Here is an 18,560-nt window from a genome sequence, read left to right on the forward strand (position 1 = left end):
ACCCACTACTGTGAAAGATCTCCAGGAGTTTATTGGCATTGTAACTTTTTACCACCGCTTCGTACCAGCAGCAGCTAAGATAATGGAACAGATTTTCCAGCTCCTAGCAAACAAGTCTAGGGAGCTAACATGGACTAATGATGCTTCCATCGTTTTCGAAAACGCCAAGGCAGGATTGGCTAATTCAACAGTGCTAGTTTATCAGCGAGCCGACGCACCAACCACTCTCACGATCGACGTATTAGAAACAGCGGTGGGAGAATTTCTGGAATAACTTGTGTATGATGAATGACGACCTCTGGCCTTTTCCATTAGCCATATACGACCCCCGGAACGGAAATACAGCGATTTCGAGCGGAAGCTCCTCGCACTCTACTTAGCAATTTGACACTTTCGCTACTTCCTCGAAAGCAGGAGTTCACGGTTTTTACTGACCATAAGCCACTCACATTTGCTATCCCCCGGGTCATCCAGGGAATAACGATATCCTGCTTATACTTCAGAATATAATACACACATTCAACACTTCTCAGGAAAGAGTAATAAGGTTGCAGACGTGCTTTCAAGCGCCACCATTAACTCCATCAACGCCTTGGAACCAGACATTGACTACACAGCTCTGGCAGCAAGTCAACAGGTGGACGAAGAGATGGCCGCCTATCGTATTGCCATTTTTGGCCAGGTGTTGGAAGATGTATGTTTCGGTCCTTCAAACTCTACTCTCCTCTGTGACGTGTCTACTGGACACCCAACACCAATCATCCCTGCTTCCTGGCGACGCCGCATCTTCGACGCCGTGCACAGGCTTGCCCATCCTTCCAAGACGAAGACGCTGATTGCAGCCAAATTCATGTGGCATGGGCTACATAGGGATGATGGTAACTAGGCAAGCGCTTACATCCCTTGTCAAACTTCAAACATCCATCGCCACACCAAAGCACCACTGAAGAACTTCACTCAGCCCGATCGACGCTTCGATCACATCCACGTGGAGATCGTCGGGCCTCTCCCCCAGTCCGGAGAGGTAACTCAACTTCTCACATTTGCTGACAGGTTTACAAGATGGTCTGAAGCAATCCCACTCTCGTATTCTTCCACCACAACCTGTGCAAGCGCCCTAGCTACCAACTGGATCACCCGCTTTGGCGTACTGACTCACATATCTTATGACAGAGTTGCACAGTTAACCTCTTGGGTGTAGTCGGCAATGGCGCAATTGCTAGGGGTAAGTTTGTACTATACAACTGCTTACTATCCACAGGCAAACGGGATGGTGGGACGTTTACACAGGCACATGAAAATTGCCCTCAAAGCAAGGTTCAGTGGTCCAGACTGGATAAACGATCTACTGTGGCTTTTGTTGGGTATATACACAGCTCCGGAGGATGACATGGCAACTTCCTCGGTTGAACTTGTGTACAGCGTTCCGCTCACGGTTCCGGGGTATTTTATCCCTGCGCCACGAGGACAACAGGACCATCCTTTGAGCATCCTTTCAAGTCTGCGCGGGGAGAACGGGACACACGCTCCTATTCTTACATCGCAACAAGTCCTCACACCGACGTACGTCCCGAGTGCCCTTCATAATAGTCATTATGTTTTGCTCCGTAGAGACGTGCTTTATTCACCACTCATGAAGCCATACGAAGGGCTGATCCGGGTGTTGCAGCGTCAGCCCAAGGCTTTCATCATTGACTATGGAAGCCGCCACGAGACCCTCGGTATATCGTCTGAAAACGGCTCATCTAAACTTCGACAGGCAGGTTCACTTCGTGCAACCCTGCTCCAGAGAGCGACCGCCATAACAACATGCGCCGACACGCTCTTCGCCTCAGGTCACCAGATCAGGACATCCTTCTCTACGGCCTGACCGTCTCCAGTACTCCGGTTCCAAAAGGAAGGGGTGTCATGGGGCGCCACGGAACACTGAATCTTCGAGCCATCGTCTACCAACTCGAGTCTCCCTACCGAAGCTCCAACACGTAGCTCGAGCACTCTTGTCACCCTAGCTAAACAAACAGCGACGGAAAGAGGTAAGCTGCTAGGGCGTGCCACCAGACCAGGGAGGATTCACCTCTCAATACATACGTTTGAGTTGTATTGTCTCTGCTACTAAGTAAATTACACCACTTCTGTCATCGTTTACTTACCAAGAATCACTAATATATATGTGCTAATAAACGGCTAGTGCTAATAAACGGCTCGAAATCCGAGTGGGGTCATGTCATTAGTGGGGTGCCACAGGGATCAGTATTAGGGCCATTATTATTTCTAATATATATCAATGACTTGGATAGTGGAATTAATAGCGATGTTAGTAAATTTGCGGATGACACAAAGATAGGTAGATTAATTAGGTCAGAAGCGGATGCCATCGCCTTGCAGACAGACTTAGATAGAATGAATGAATGGACGGATAGATGGCAAATGCAATTTAATATCAATAAATGCAAAGTGCTTAGCGTAGGTAGAGGAAACCCACACAATAGGTACACATTAAACACCCAAACTCTGGTAGGTACAGGGTACGAGAAAGATTTAGGAGTTATAGTTAGCTCTGAACTCCGTCTAGGGAAACAATGCATAGAAGCCAGAAACAAGGCAAATAGGGTACTAGGATTCATTTTTAGGAGTGTTAAAAGTAGAAGGCCGGAGGTAATATTAAAGTTATACTTGGCGCTGGTCAGACCTCATCTAGACTACGCTGTGCAGTTCTGGTCCCCACATTACAGGAAAGATATAAGTCTATTAGAATCAGTACAGAGGAGAATGACTAAAAGGATACAGGGGATGAGGAGTATTCCTTACGAAGCGAGGTTGAAGCGGTTAAATTTACATTCTCTAGAGAGACGTAGGTTAAGAGGGGACCTGATAGAGGTCTTTAAGTGGTATAAGGGTTATAACAAGGGAGATGTAAGCAAAATTCTTAGGATCAGCAACCAGGGTAGAACAAGAAATAACGGGTTCAAGCTTGAAAAATTTAGGTTTAGGAAGGAGATAGGAAAAAATTGGTTCTCGAATAGAGTGGTAGATGAGTGGAACGGACTCAGTAATCATGTTGTTAGTGCTAGGACACTAGAGAGCTTTAAGAGAAGATTAGACAAGTTTATGGATGGGGATGATAGGTGGAATTAGGTAGGAGTGTTTCATACAGGGACTGCCACGTGTAAGCCTGGTCGCTTCTTGCAGCTTCCCTTATTTCTTATGTTCTTATATATATATATATATATATATATATATATATATATATATATATATATATATATATATATATATATATATATATATATATATATATATATATATATATATATATATATATATATATATATATATTCTATTATGAAGGAGAGACACTGGCCAAGGGTAACAAAACTCCAATAAAGCAAAAAAGACCACTGAGATGCCAGTCCCAGAAAAGGGTCCAAAGCGGTAGTCAAAATTTGAAGGATAAGTAAGTGTCTTGATTCCTACCTCTTTAAGGAATTTACGTCATAGGAAGGTGGAAATACAGAAGCAGGCAGGGAATTCCAGAATTTACCAGAGAAAAACATCAATGATTGAGAATACTAGTTAACTTTTCCATTAGAGAGGTGGACAGAATAGGGGTGAGAGAAGGAAGAAAGTCTTGTGCAGCGAGGCCGCGGCAGTTACCAAGATCAGAAAAGCAATTAACATGAAAACAGGAGCAGAAAACAACTAGAGATGCAACATTGCGGCGATGAGAGAGAGGCTGAAGACAGTCAGTTAGAAGAGAGGAGTTGATGAGAAGAAAAGATTTTGATTCCACTCTCTTAGAAGTGTCTAGAGTGGAACTCCCCAGACATGTGAAGCATACTCCAAACATGGACGGATAAACCCTTTCTACAGAGTTAGCAGCTGGGGGGTGCGAAAAACTGACGAAGACGTCTCAGAACGCCGAACTTCATATAGGCTGTTTTAGATAGAGATGAGATGTGAAGTTTCCAGTTCAGATTATAAGTAAACGACAGACCGATGATGTTCAGTGTAGAAGAGGACAGTTGAGTGACACTGAAGAAGAGGGGATAGTTGTTTGGAAGATTGTGTCGAGTTGATAAGATGGAGGAATTGAGTTTTTGAAGCATTGAACATTACCAAGTCTGCTCTGACCCAATCAGAAATTTTAGAAAGGTCAGAAGTCAGGCGTTCTGTGGCTTCCCTGCGTGGAATATTTATTTCCTTAAGTGTTGGACGTCTATGAATAGACGTGGAAAAGTGCAGGGTGGTATCATCAGCATAGGAGTGGAAAGGACAAGAAGATTTGTTTAGAAAGTCATTGATGAATAATAAGAAGCGAGTAGGTGACAGGACAAAACCCTAAGGAACATCACTGTTAATAGATTTAAGAGAAGAACATTGACCGTCTACCACAGAAAGGAAACTTGAGATGAAGTTACAGAGAGAAGGATAGAAGCCATAGGAAGGTAGTTTGGAAATCAAAGCTTTGTGTCAGACTCTATAAAAAGCTTTTGATATATCCAAGGCAACAGCAAAAGTTTCACTAAAATCTCTAAAGGAGGATGACGAAGATTCAGTAAGGAAAGCCAGAAGATCACCAGTAGAGTGGCCTTGACAGAGCCCATACTGGCGATCAGATAGAAGGTTATGAAGTGATAGAAGTTTAAGAATCTTCCTGTTGAGGATAAATTGAAAAACTTTAGATAGGCAGGAAATTAAAGCAACAGGACGGTAGTTTGAGGGATTAGAACGGTCACCCTTTTTAGGAACAGGCTCAATGTAGGCAAACTTCCAGCAAGCAGGAAAGGCAGATGATGACAGACAGATATGAAAGGGTTTGACAAGGCAAGGTGCAAGCACGGAGGCACAGTTTTGGAGAACAATAGGAGGGACCCCATTAAGTACATAAGCCTTACGAGGCTTTAGGCCAGCGAGGGCAAGGAAAACATCATTGCGAACAATTTGAATAGGTAGCATGAAGTAGTCAGAGGGTGGAGGAGAGAGAGGAACAAACCCTGAATCGTTCAAGGTTAAGTTTTTAGGAATGGTATGTGCGAAGAGTTCATCTTTAGAGATAGATATTATACGAAGGGCGCCATCTTGATGAAATAAAGGAGGGAGAGAAGAAAAAGCAAAGTTATTAAAGATATTTTAGGCTATATGCCAGAAATCACGAGTGGAGTTAGATCTTGAAAGATTTTGACACTTTCTATTAATGAAATAATTTTTGGCTAGTTGGAGAAGAGACTTGGCATGGTTCCGGGCAGAAATATAAAGTGCATGAGATTCTGGTGATGGAAGGCTTAAGTACATTTTGTGGACCACCTCTCTATCATGTATAACACGAGAACAAGCTGTGTTTAACCAAAGGTTTCAAAGGTTTGGGTCGAGAAAAAGAATGAGCAATGTACGCCTCCATGCTAGACCTATCACCTCTGGTATGCTAGACTATCACCTCTGGTATGCACTCAGCACACAAAGACAAGGAAGCAGTAGTCATTCCAAGAAAAATTAGCAAAATAACTCCTCAGGTCACCCAGCTAGTAGAGGCAAAACGGCAGAGGCATCTTCGCTTAGGGGGATCCTGAGGAGAGATTGGAGCGATAAGGCAAGATACAGATATGAGATTGTGATCGGAGGAGCCCAACGGAGAAGAGAGGGTGACATCATAAGCAGAAGGATTAGAAGTCAGGAAATGGTGAAGAATGTTTGGTGTATTTCCAAGACGGTCAGGAATACGAGCAGGGTGTTGCACCAATTGCTTTAGATCGTGGAGGATAGCAAAGTTGAAGGCTAGTTCATCAGGAAGGTCAGTGAAGGGAGAGGAAAGCCAAAGCTAGTGGTGAACACTGAAGTCTCCAAGAATGTAGATCTCTGCAAAAGGGAAGAGAGTCAGAATGTGCTACACTTTGGAAGTTAAGTAGTCAAAGAAATTTTTATAGTGAGAGGAGTTAGGTGAGAGATATACAGCACAGATAAATTTAGTTTCAGAGTGACTCTGTAGTCGTAGCCATATGGTGGAAAATTCGGAAGATTCAAGAGCGTGGACATAAAACAGGTTAAGTCGTTGCGCACATAAACGCAATATCCAGCTTTGGAATGAAAATGAGGATAGAGAAAGTAGGAGGGAACAGAAAAGGGGTTGCTGTCAGTTGCCTCAAACATCTGAGCTACAGTGAGGAAAAGAAGATGAGGTTTAGAAAAGGAGAGGTGGTACTCTGCAGATTGAAAATTAGATCTTAGAACGCGAATGTTGCAGAAGTTAATGAAGAAAAAGTTGATTGGGGTGTCAAAACACTTGAGGCCATTATCAGAAGACCAGTCCGACCTAGGGAAATTTATGGTCTCCTCCCCAGATGGGGATTCCGAGGCTGGTGTAGGAGTCGCCATGATAAATTTGAATTCTTGAGTGAAGAGTGTGTGTGTGTGTGTTATTAGGTGCTTGTTATTTTCTGTGGAGGAAAAGAGTTGTGTTTAGAGGGCAGGCTGTGACTGCCCCCTTTTGTTGTGAGACACAAAGCTGTGTTTAGTGATAAGTTCACAGCAACCCCTGATCTAGTGCTTTAGACCTCACTGAGAGTAATTATCGTTTCGACAGGTGCCGACTGCCTCATATATATATATATATATATATATATATATATATATATATATATATATATATATATATATATATATATATATATATATATATATATATATATATATATATATATATATATATATATATATATATGTTCCCTCCTACTTACTCTATCCTCATTTTTTATCCAAAGCTGGATGCTGCGTTTATGTGCGCAATGACTTAACCTGCTCTCGTGCCCACGCTCTTGAATCTTCCGAGTTTTCCACCATCTGGCTACGACTACAGAGTCACTCTCATACTAAATTTATCTGTGTTGTATACCTCTCTCCTAACTCCTCTGACTATAAGAAATTCTTTGACTACTTAACTTCCAAAATGGAGCACATTCTGACCCTCTTCCCTTTTGCAGAGATCTCCATTCTTGGAGACTTCAATGTTCACCACCAGCTTTGGCTTTCCTCTCCCTTCACTGACCATCCTGGTGAACTAGCCTACAACTTTGCTATCCTCCATGACCTAGAGCAATTGGTGCAACACCCTACTCGTATTCCTGACCGTCTTGGAGATACGCCCAACATTCTTGACCTTTTCCTGACCTCTAATCCTTCTGCTTATGTTGTCACCCTTTCTTCTCCGTTGGGCTCCTCCGATCACAATCTCATATCTTTATCTTGTCCTATCACTCCAATCCCTCCTCAGGATCCCCATAAGCGAAGGTGCCTCTGGCGTTTTGCCTCTGCCAGTTGGGGGGACCTGAGGAGGTATTTTGCTGATATTCCTTGGAATGACTACTGCTTCCGTGTCAGAGACCCGTCTTTGTGTGCTGAGCGCATAACAGAGGTGATAGTGTCTGGCATGGAGGCGTACATTCCTTACTCTTTTTCTCGTCCTAAACCTTCTAAACCTTAGTTTAACACAGCTTGTTCTCGTGCTATACATGATAGAGAGGTGGCCCACAAAAAGTACTTAAGCCTTCCATCACCAGAATCTCATGCACTTATATTTCTGCCCGAAACCATGTCAAGTCTGTTTTCCAAATAGCCAAAAAACTCCTTCATTAACAGAAAATGTCAAAACCTTTCAAGATTTAACTCCCCTCGTGATTTCTGGCATCTAACCAAAAATATCTCCAATAACTTTGCTTCTTCTTCTTTCCCTCCTCTACTTCAACCAGATGGCACCACTGCTATCACATCTATTTCTAAAGCTGAACTCTTTGCTCAAACCTTTGCTAAAACCCTACCTTGGACGATTCTGGGCTTGTTCCTCCCTCTCCTCCACCCTCTGACTACTTCATGCCACGTATTAAAATTCTTCGTAATGATGTTTTCCATGCCCTCGCTGGTCTAAACCCTCGGAAGGCTTATGGACCTGATGGGGTCCCTCCTATTGTTCTCCGAAACTGTGCCTCCGTGCTTGCACCTTGCCTAGTAAAACTCTTTCAGCTCTGTCTGTCAACATCTACCTTTCCTTCTTGCTGGAAGTTTGCCTACATTCAACCTGTTCCTAAAAAGGGTGACCGCTCTAATCCCTCAAACTACCGTCCTATTGCTTTAATTTCCTGCTTATCTAAAGTTTTTGAATCTATCCTCAACAGGAAGATTTTTAAACATCTATCACTTCACAACCTTCTATCTGATCGGCAGTAGGGGTTCCGTCAAGGCCGCTGTACTGGTGATCTTCTGGCTCTCCTTACTGAGTCTTGGTCATCCTCTTTTAGAGATTTTGGTGAAACTTTTGCTGTTGCCTTGAACATTTCAAAAGCTTTTGATAGAGTCTGGCACAAAGCTTTGATTTCCAAACTACCCTCCTACGGTTTCTATCCTTCTCTCTGTAACTTCATCTCAAGTTTCCTTTCTGACCGTTCTATTGGTGCTGTGGTAAACGGTCACTTTTCTTCTCCTAAATCTATTAACAGGTCCTGTCACCCACTCTCTTCATATTATTCATTAATGATCTTCTAAACCAAACTTCTTGTCCTAAAAAGTCCTAATTTCTACATTCCTACGTTCCTACGTTGATGATACCACCCTGCACTTTTCCACGTCTTTTCATAGACGTCCAACCCTTCAGGAGGTAAACATATCACGCAGGGAAGCCACAGAACGCCTGACTTCTGATCTTTCTAAAATATCTGATTGGGGCTGAGCAAACTTGGTATTGTTCAATGCCTCAAAAACTCAATTCCTCCATCTATCAACTCGACACAACCTTCCAGACAACTATCCCCTCTTCTTCAATGACACTCAACTGTCCCCCTCTTCTACACTGAACATCCTCGGTCTGTCCTTTACTTATAATCTGAACTGGAAACTTCACATCTCATCTCTAGCTAAAACAGCTTTTATGAAGTTAGGTGTTCTGAGACGTGTCCGCCAGTTTTTCTCATCCCCCCCAGCTGCTAACTCTGTACAAGGGCCTTATCCGTCCATTTATGGAGTATGCTTCATATGTCTGGGGGGTTCCACTCATACTGCTCTTCTAGACAGGGTGGAATCTAAAGCTTTTCGTCTCATCAACTCCTCTCCTCTAACTGACTGTCTTCAGCCTCTCTCTCACCGCCGCAATGTTGCATATCTAGCTGTTTTCTACCGCTATTTTCATGCTAACTGCTCTTCTGATCTTGCTAACTGCATGCCTCCCCTCCTTCCGCGGCCTCGCTGCACAAGACTTTCTTCCTTCTCTCACCCCTATTCTGTCCACCTCTCTAACGCAAGAGTTAACCAGTATTCTCAATCATTCATCCCTTTCTCTGGTAAACTCTGGAACTCCCTTCCTGCTTCTGTATTTCCACCTTCCTACGACTTGAGTTCCTTCAAGAGGGAGCTTTCAAGGCACTTATCCACCAATTTTTGACCACTGCTTTGACCCTTTTATGGGACTGGCATTTCAGTGGGCATTTTTTATTAGATTTTCGTTGCCCTTGGCCAGTATCCTTCCTACATAAAAAAAATATATATATATATATATATATATATATATATATATATATATATATATATATATATATATATATATATATATATATATATATATATATATATATATATATATATATATATATATATATATATATATCTGTAGACAGAAACGATATCAACGTTTTTATCATTATACATTATATTATTCGAGAAAAAAATATAAAGTGCGACATGAAATTATCAGCAATGTTATTTTACTAATCAGTCAACTTCTTTATACTACGACCCATGAAACACTAATAATTTCTATATGATCTATATTTCCTTTATTTCTCTTCCTTTTTTTATATCTTTCTCAAAGCTACTGTATTCATCTTCCGTCTTCCCCTATATCATTACATTCGGTTAATATATATCATTTCATTAGCAAACCTGTAACAATTGTGTTTATTTTCATTTTCATTATCATTTTTAGTATCATATTCATAATCTTATGTATGTATAATCGTGGTCATAAGTTGTGTCCTGCTTCGTCACCATGATGGATCGTAACCAGCTCAGGTTTGGTGGTTTGAACAAGGACTCTACATACTACGTAGAAGGACGGTCCACTCCAATGGATGAGCTAGTCGCCTCTCGAACGCAGTGCCGCCAAGCTGCTGCCAGAAGGTCAGCTGTTTCGCTAAAGAACGTGAGAAGAGATGCGTTCCGTCCACTCAAGCATCTTTTTATTCCAATATACGTTGCCTAAGATGGGTAATCGATCTTACACAGCAAGGTACTGTTTAAAAAAAAATACAAGTGAAATAAGGATTTGTTCTAATTACACTGTTCTAAGGATCATCAGAGGAGAGTTAACTTTTTTTTTTATGTAGGAGGGGCACCGGCCAAGGATAACAAAATTGCAATAAAAAAAAAATGGCCTAGTGAGAAGTTATCCCTTAAGGCTTAAAATCTAACTAGTTAGTACACTCATCTCTTCCTTCAGTACACACGATCTCTAGGATGCTTATATTTCACTGTAGGTTCGTAAGAAACATGTCCCGGTGGGATTCTATGGTTAACCACTTTTACGGACGAGCATGTGTAGTTTTTCTGTGTTCTTCTAGCTCATACATTACTGAGGCTAATAGTAGATCACTGTTTTGTGAGGTCATCGACTTGCATAAGCTGTAAAGAATGTCAGTAAATTTGTAGTAACTTGATCACTAGTATGGTAAGACTGATTACGAATAAGTGCATTAACCACACGGCCTTAGTCACCTTTACTCAGCGCTCGGGTGCCTCGGCATCAGTGCAGGCAATGTCCTGTTCGTTACCAGGTATGACGTAAGCGGGTGACGCAGCCTCACGAGGGGTCACGTTGGCGTCCTCGGGAGCAATGTTATAGGCCTCGGTACCTTTGCTACGACACTTGTTGTGGTTCAAAATATTCAGTAGAAATTTTACGCTGCTGTAGTCCTCCTTAAGATGCACAGAATGAACAAGATGCAGAAATTGATTTTTTTTTTTTTTTTTGTGCAGAAGTACAGCTTTCAGGCTTTTGGAGAAGATGTTAATGAAGAGTCTCCATTCATCTGCATTGCAAACAATTCCAATAGGATCAAACAAGCCTAATACATCATTGCAGTAGCACAGCCTGTCCTCCTTTGCAAAGAAGCTGGAGAAATGTTTGTGACGCATACTTTGACTGGTCACTTGGACACTGTCATCAAGTAAATCCCATTCCTTCAGCCTTAAAATCAAAAGTTCACCATTTGGCTTTGTCAAACCAAGATCTCTGATGAGTTCATTGAGGTCTCTTTGGTTTGAGTAGTAAGGATTCCTCCTAACTACAACTGTACCTCTGATGTCACAGTCTTTCTCTCTCTTTCGCTCATCTTCTGACTTTCTGCTTTCTTCTGATAGTTTACTTCTTTCTGGAGGAGCTGGTACAGGAAGATCAGTATTGTGTGGCATTGGTGCAATGGAAGATGGAATGTCTGGATAGAAAACAGCAGATGCACATTTCCCTGATCGGTATTTGGAAAGATCCATCATGCAGAAAAAGCAGTAACTTGAGTGATCAGTAGGTTCACACCATATTCTAGGAATAGCAAATTTCATGGCTCTGTTTTCCCCTCTGTACCATCCTGTAAAAGAATAACAGTATAAGTTTCTGTCAAAATTATTTAATTTTTATTCTTAATTCTTTTACCTTCTAATGTTCTCTTATAATGATCACAAGGATATTGAGATGCCCAGGTCTTGTCTTGGTTCCCAGCTGGCAAAGAAAACTATGCTTTTGTAAACTTTACACATTTCTTCAGATAGCGTTACTGAGAACTTCTTTGCTCTTGTCTTCATGAATTGACCACATATGTAGCAGAATGCATCTGGAGAATGACTGTATCCTTTTGATACTATTTCACCTCTTGTGATGTGTCTTCTCAGGCAGCCAAAGCAGAACTGATTGATGGTCTGCAAGCCCATACTTTTATATTGTCAAGCGGTACTATAAAATATTTTTAATCTTTCTAGAACGTGTTCCAAAATATACTCAGTCTTTCTAGAATACTCCTGAACCTACTACTTTAGAATATACTGAATCATTCTAGAAAATTCTTGTAGATTCTAGAAAAATCTTAATATTTTTACATATTTATACTGTATTCCAGAAAATTCTAAAATATTCTGAAATGTTTGCATTGAATAGAATATTCTAAATATGAGAAATTTCTTGCTAAATGTGATCATTTCAAGAATTATCTGATTAAAATAATATATATATATTATATATAAATTTATATATATATATATATATATATATATATATATATATATATATATATATATATATATATATATATATATATATATATATATATATATATATATATATATATATATATATATATATATATATATATATATATATATATATATATATATATATATATATATATATATATATATATATATATATATATATATATATATATATATATATATTCTTTCTTTTTTATTGTTTTAACTTATTTGCAAGATTTCAAAAGCAATTAGATAAGCAATTGAGATTTTATAAAGGCCTTTACTTGACATGAAAACCAGTAGTAACCCATACTATAATAAAATAAACTCATTTTTTTAACCACGAGAGCAAAGTTTTAGGGTCAAAATAAAATTTTGTTCTATTTTGTTTAGATTGAAATAACTGGAAAACTATGGTTTGGGGCAAAGGACAAAACAAAAGTGAAATTTTGTTACATAGTCTTATATGTAAAGGACAGACTGTGGATGTTCAGTGTCGAAGAAAGAGACAGTTGAGTCATTGAAGATGAGGGGATAGTTCTCTGATAAGTTGTGTCCAGCTGATAGATGGAGAAACTGGGTTTTTTGAGGCACTGAACACTACTAAGTTCGCTTTGTTTTGCCCAATTAGAATATATATAAATATATATATATATATATATATATATATATATATATATATATATATATATATATATATATATATATATATATATATATATATATATATATATATATGGAGAAAATCTATTCTATCTATCCGGAACACATCGCATCTTCCAAAACAGATCACTTAAAATTATTTACCAGGTTTAGAAATTGAAGGTAAGACACTAAACTAGATAAACCAGACAAAAAATCTTTTAGGAATAAGACTGATGAGAATTTAGGGTAGAAACATCCCATAGATGATTTGCGCCATAAAGTTTTTGAAGCTACATAACAACAGAGTAATTTATTAGTGTATGTTGTACCCTATGTTATCTTCGCTGGGTTTACTGTGTTCCCATCTGGGCAGCACATGGACATCATTAATTAAAAAGGTTGTTGTAAAAAAAATCAGATGTTTTCCTTGGGAAAATTTTAGTCTACAGCTAATGTTACTTCATTAATGAAATGATTTATTTTTTCATCTATCCACATATCGCATGCATTGATATTAATTTATAAAATTCTGAAACCATACAGGAAATTATATTCTTGAGTGAGTAGATGGTGTTTACCAAACTAGAAGCAACAACATGAATCTTATATCACCACGGTTTCGAACATCCCTTTATCTAAATAGCATACTATGCTTTAGACCAGATGTTTTCAAAAGTCTAGCTTTGCAAAATGAAACTTCTTGTTCATGTTATGAATTCTTCGAATTAATTAATTAATTATATTTAATTAATTTTATTAGCTGACAAGAATCAAAAAACTATATATGGCGTAATTACGCCATATATAGTTTTTTGATTCTTGTTTACTAAAGACGTGTGTTTCGGCAGACAAATGCTAATATACGTACATAACCTTCGATTTCTGTAATATATGTATCTATACATAGCAATAGATGGTTATTTACTTGCTTATGTATTCACTGTTCTCTTTCTTCTTGCACGCAGAAGCTCTTTAAGGAGGAGCGTGTAAAACTGAAGGATATGGAGCTTCGCTTGAAGGCAGATCACGACAAGACCGCAGCACGGACAGCGCTGCGTATACAGAAGGATCTTTTTGAGAGTAACAAGGGCGAGGGTAAGAATGTCTCCTTACCTGATGGCCGCGCCGCCCTACTGCTGGCCTCGCGCAAAGGTCTCCTGCAGCTGATTCATCTTATACTCCACGAGGGTCACTTCCCCGTGAACGAGGTGCTGGACGACACCTGCGGCACAACCGCTCTTCACCAGGCGGCCTCGCACGGCCAGGACAGCTGTGTGGCGCTGCTACTGAGCGCCGGCGCCAGCACACAACAGCGTGACACTTACGGCCAGACGCCCCGCCACCTGGCCGCCATGTTTGGCCACAAAAGTACTTTTGAACTCCTGGCACACCGAGATATGCAGGACCCTCCTTGCCGTGCAGGCACCACAGCTGCACAGGTAAAAGAAAATTTCAAAATCTATCACAATATGTATTATAAGTACAACAGGAAATTATTATCACAGTTCAACCGTCATGACTCCGATAGCGTCACGAGAAATCTTGTGAAATCCATAGGCCTGTCAGAGATGCAGAAGGAGGCTCAGCGGGTGACCGTGGATCTATCAAAGGGCGAAGCCCTTGAGGTAAAGGAGACGGTTATGGCGGAAATAAACATCATCATGAATAAGGTATCAGTTGCTGATCCCACCTACCGAGGTGACCTGAGGCTGGCAGGCAGCTCTCGGGATGGCTCTAAGCTGTACGCCCCTGATGAATTTGACGTGAACCTCGTCGTTCAAGATGACAACGTAAAATTTAATATCATTAAGAGACCAGAGCAGGAAGCCCCACTGAAGGGCAAGTTACAGATATCAATTAAGACTGACCAAAAACAAACCCACCTTGAGGGAAATAGATTCATGGCCAATCTGTATAAGGAGGTGCACCGCTGCCTCGCTGGCCATACCCTTCAAGATGAAAGAATGAGCCTGGTGCCGCCGGGCCTGACCAGCACGCAAGTGGGCGTGGGACTCTCCCTGGCCTGGCAGGGGCGAAAGTATCCACTACTGCTGGTCGGCGTGGACCTGGTGCCGGTGCTGGAGGTGCCATGGTTGGAAAAAGTTCCCAGACCTTTCCTCACTCCCAAGGACACCACCACCATGCAGCTCAGTAATGCTGCGGACTGCACATGGCGGTGTAGCTTTGCCTTGACAGAGGCAAAGGTGCTGGGAACGTTGAGTCCCGCGGAGCGCCAGGTACAGCTGATGGGAAAGGTACTTCTTTCCCGCCTCAAAGCCGAGCCCTGGATGCCTAGGCACAAAAAGAGCTTTTTCAAATGGTTTGCCACACGGGAGTGGAAGATCGTGGTGCCGAGTGGGTTCTGCTTCAAGAACGCGCTCTTTCGGTGGCTGGAGAATAGGCGATGGAGGGAGAAGGAGCTCGGGGTTGGAAAAGAAGGGGACCATGCTAAGGAGTTGGGGGCTGGACAGGAGGGAGAGCACACCAAGGAGTTGGGGGCTGGACAGGAAGGGGACCACGCCAAGGAGTTGGGGGCTGGACAGGAGGGGGAGCACACCATGGAGTTGGAGGCTGGACAGGAGTGGGACTATGTCAAGAAGTTGGGGGCTGGGCGGAAGGGAGACCACGCCAAGGAGATGAGGGCTGGGCAGAAGAGGGACCACGCCAAGGAGCTGGGGGCTGGATGGGAGGGGGACCACTCCAAGGAGTTGGGGGCTGGACAGGGGGGGGACCACGCCAAGTTGTTGAGTGCTGGGAAGGAGGGGGGCCACACCAAGAAGTTTGGAGCTGGGAAGGATGGGGACCCTGCCAAATGGCTGGTGGAGGTGTTTAGACTGATTTGTGCAAACCCAGAGGAGTCACGAGAGAACCTGACAACTCAGAACAGCCCTGCCTACTTTGGAGGAGACTGTGAGGGGCGGAAACCTGGGTGCGGGGCGCCTGTCATCGTGCAGTGTCTGGAGGAGGGTTTGGAAAAGTGTTCTGGCTCGGATTCAGCCAAGACAGCCAGGCCGCGGCGACGAAAGTATTAGATGCAGAAGATGCAGCTCGTGTAATCATAAGCAGTGAGCTTTGCTACGCATCGTAAGGCCCCGACACACAGGAAAACGAGTGTTCGATGCTCGCTTTTCAGATTCAGTAGTTTATTTAGCTAAATTATAGATTTTTATGGGGCGAGCCTAGTGGGAAAAAAAAATTAATAGGCTTACATCTGTGTATACTTGTTGGCTCCTATCCAACCTACAGGTTGGATGATGTAATACTACAAGATGAGTAAAATGCCACATACATATTGCCATTAAATAGTAGAGTATAAGATAATAGCCAACTTGCATGTTGTATGGTGAAACAGGTTCTAGATATATTTCTGAATTATTTGATAATAGACTTATAAGTTTTTGTTATTGAATTCCAAACGTCAGTGACATTAAGATATCAAATATTTTGTATAGGTTTATTAAGGCAGTGTATGATCTGGGTGTGTATAAATCACCTTGGCTTGATAATATAATTACATGCAAGTTATTAAATCTTTATGGAATGTCACATTTGTACAACCAAGTACCAAATGTAAATGGTAATTGGTTAAACCAAACTTTTAAGTTAAGGACTTCTAATATTTATTGGCAGAGATCGTTTAAAGAAATTTATTACAACCCAACATTTCTTAATCATAGGATGATGACAATGGAGAGAAAATTACAGAACTCTTAATCTGTTTTCCCTAAACAACACTTAATTGCCAAAAGTATGTTCAAGTGTGCAAATCATAAGCTGCCCATCGTATGAGGTTGGTATAGGATTGTAAGTGTAGAAAAGTGGATCTGTTGTTTATGTGATCTTAATGATATATGTGATTAAACTCATTATTTATTCAAATGTCATTTTTTCATAATTATCAGAAAAAATAAATTAAGAAATATTGCTATACTAAGGAAATACAATAAAAATAGAGGAATTATTTGGATCGATAATAGTGAGTGTGTTGTTGAATTTGTTAAGTTCACCAAAGAAATAAGTTATTAAAAAAAATAAAAAAAAAAACTCATAAGAAGTAATTGTTACCTCATAAGTAATGTCTGTATTTAGTATGTGCAGTATTACAGTTTGTCCTCTCATAACCTGCTTGGGGTCGCCAGAATTCAATAAACCTTTCAAACCTCTCAAACAAACATCACATATTCGCAAACTTGTTTATGTAAATAAATCATTGCCTTGTTTTTTTCCATGAACACAAAACTATTCCTCTGTATTATGAAAAGTGTTACGTAAACCAAAGACAAGATCTGGCGTCTTTATATCAAACCATTTAAATGATTTTATAACAAGAGAGAGAGAGAGAGAGAGAGAGAGAGAGAGAGAGAGAGAGAGAGAGAGAGAGAGAGAGAGAGAGAGAGAGAGAGAGAGAGAGAGAGAGAGGGGGGGGGGTAAACTGCTCGTCACTGGGTCCTGTTGGCAACTCGGACCACGAGGCGGTCTTCACTAGTATACTGTACCTCTGAGGTGGCCCTGGGACGACAGCACCACCCGCACCCTCTGGCAGTGGGAGGAGGTAGACTGGGCAGGTTTTCGCCGTCATCTGTCACAGCTAAACTGGGAGTGCCTGTTGCAGGAAGATGTGGACCAGCAAGTAAGGCAGTTCACTAAGACGCTGTTGGGAGCACAGGACCACTGGGTGACCCACAAGCAGCACAGAACCAGAGCTTCACGCCAGCCATAGTTCGGGCCTCAGTGTTGGTCCGCCTCCGAAAAAAAAAAAAAAAAAAATCCGGGCATGGCGCACCCATTATCGCCATCTTACGGGGTGTAACAGGGAGCGTCACAGGTTATCAACCGCCAGCATGGAAGCCACCCAGGAATGCTCCCAGGACCAATGGATGGAAAATAAGAAACGGAAGCTGAAGGGCGGTCAAGTCGGCTCCAAGCAGTAGTGGGACCTTGTTAAGGACACCTAAATGGAGGCGAACGAGTCCACCCCTCCCCTCCTGAGGGAGGACGGCAGCCACTTCAGCCTAAAATCTCTAAGCTTAAACTCACAAGTAATAGAGCTTGGCAATAGAGCCATTAACCTACTGAACTAATTTTATCATTTTGCTTTCAGGATTATTGTTTCAAGTGTTAAATGATATATATATATATATATATATATATATATATATATATATATATATATATATATATATATATATATATATATATATATATATATATATATATATATATATATATATATATATATATATATGCCTAGTGTAGTGCACTCATCAAATAGTTATCTATCATCCCATTGTCTGTTTTTACTATCATCATCATCTTACATTAAATCTTCTATCCGTGTATGGGAAACAAAAGGTAAAGTAAGTCCAATAATAGCCAAAGTATTTTATTTCTTTTCATGAGGGATTAGTATTTCATTTTACGATGCATACAAATCATGTTATCATTAATATTCATCCTCTGGACTTTCTGGTATTACTTTCATCCCTATGTGTTCTCATTGTTACCTTTAAAGCACACATACATACGTATGGAAATCTAGTACATTTGCTTGTTATTCAATCATATTAGGCAGCACTAACATTGTATTTTGAATTATGTAATTTAAGTTTGTGTTTTTAATTCTACTGTAGTTGTGGGAT

The 18,560-nt window shown here is 40.9% G+C and overlaps 1 protein-coding gene across 3 annotated transcripts in view; it reads left to right on the top strand.

Moving 5' to 3' along the window:
* The window catches only part of LOC135096938 (ankyrin-2-like), a 134,552-nt gene extending 117,346 nt beyond the window's left edge, over positions 1–17,206 (top strand). For all 3 annotated transcript variants that reach the window (XM_063998711.1, XM_063998709.1, XM_063998710.1), the window contains one exon: positions 13,887–17,206. In XM_063998711.1, the coding sequence (XP_063854781.1) occupies positions 13,887–15,953 (2,067 nt within the window). In that variant the 3' untranslated portion in view covers positions 15,954–17,206. The remainder of the gene's footprint in view (positions 1–13,886) is intronic.
* The last annotated feature ends 1,354 nt before the right edge of the window (positions 17,207–18,560 follow it).

Source organism: Scylla paramamosain, unplaced genomic scaffold (assembly GCF_035594125.1).
Source record: "Scylla paramamosain isolate STU-SP2022 unplaced genomic scaffold, ASM3559412v1 Contig9, whole genome shotgun sequence".
NCBI lineage: Eukaryota > Metazoa > Arthropoda > Malacostraca > Decapoda > Portunidae > Scylla > Scylla paramamosain.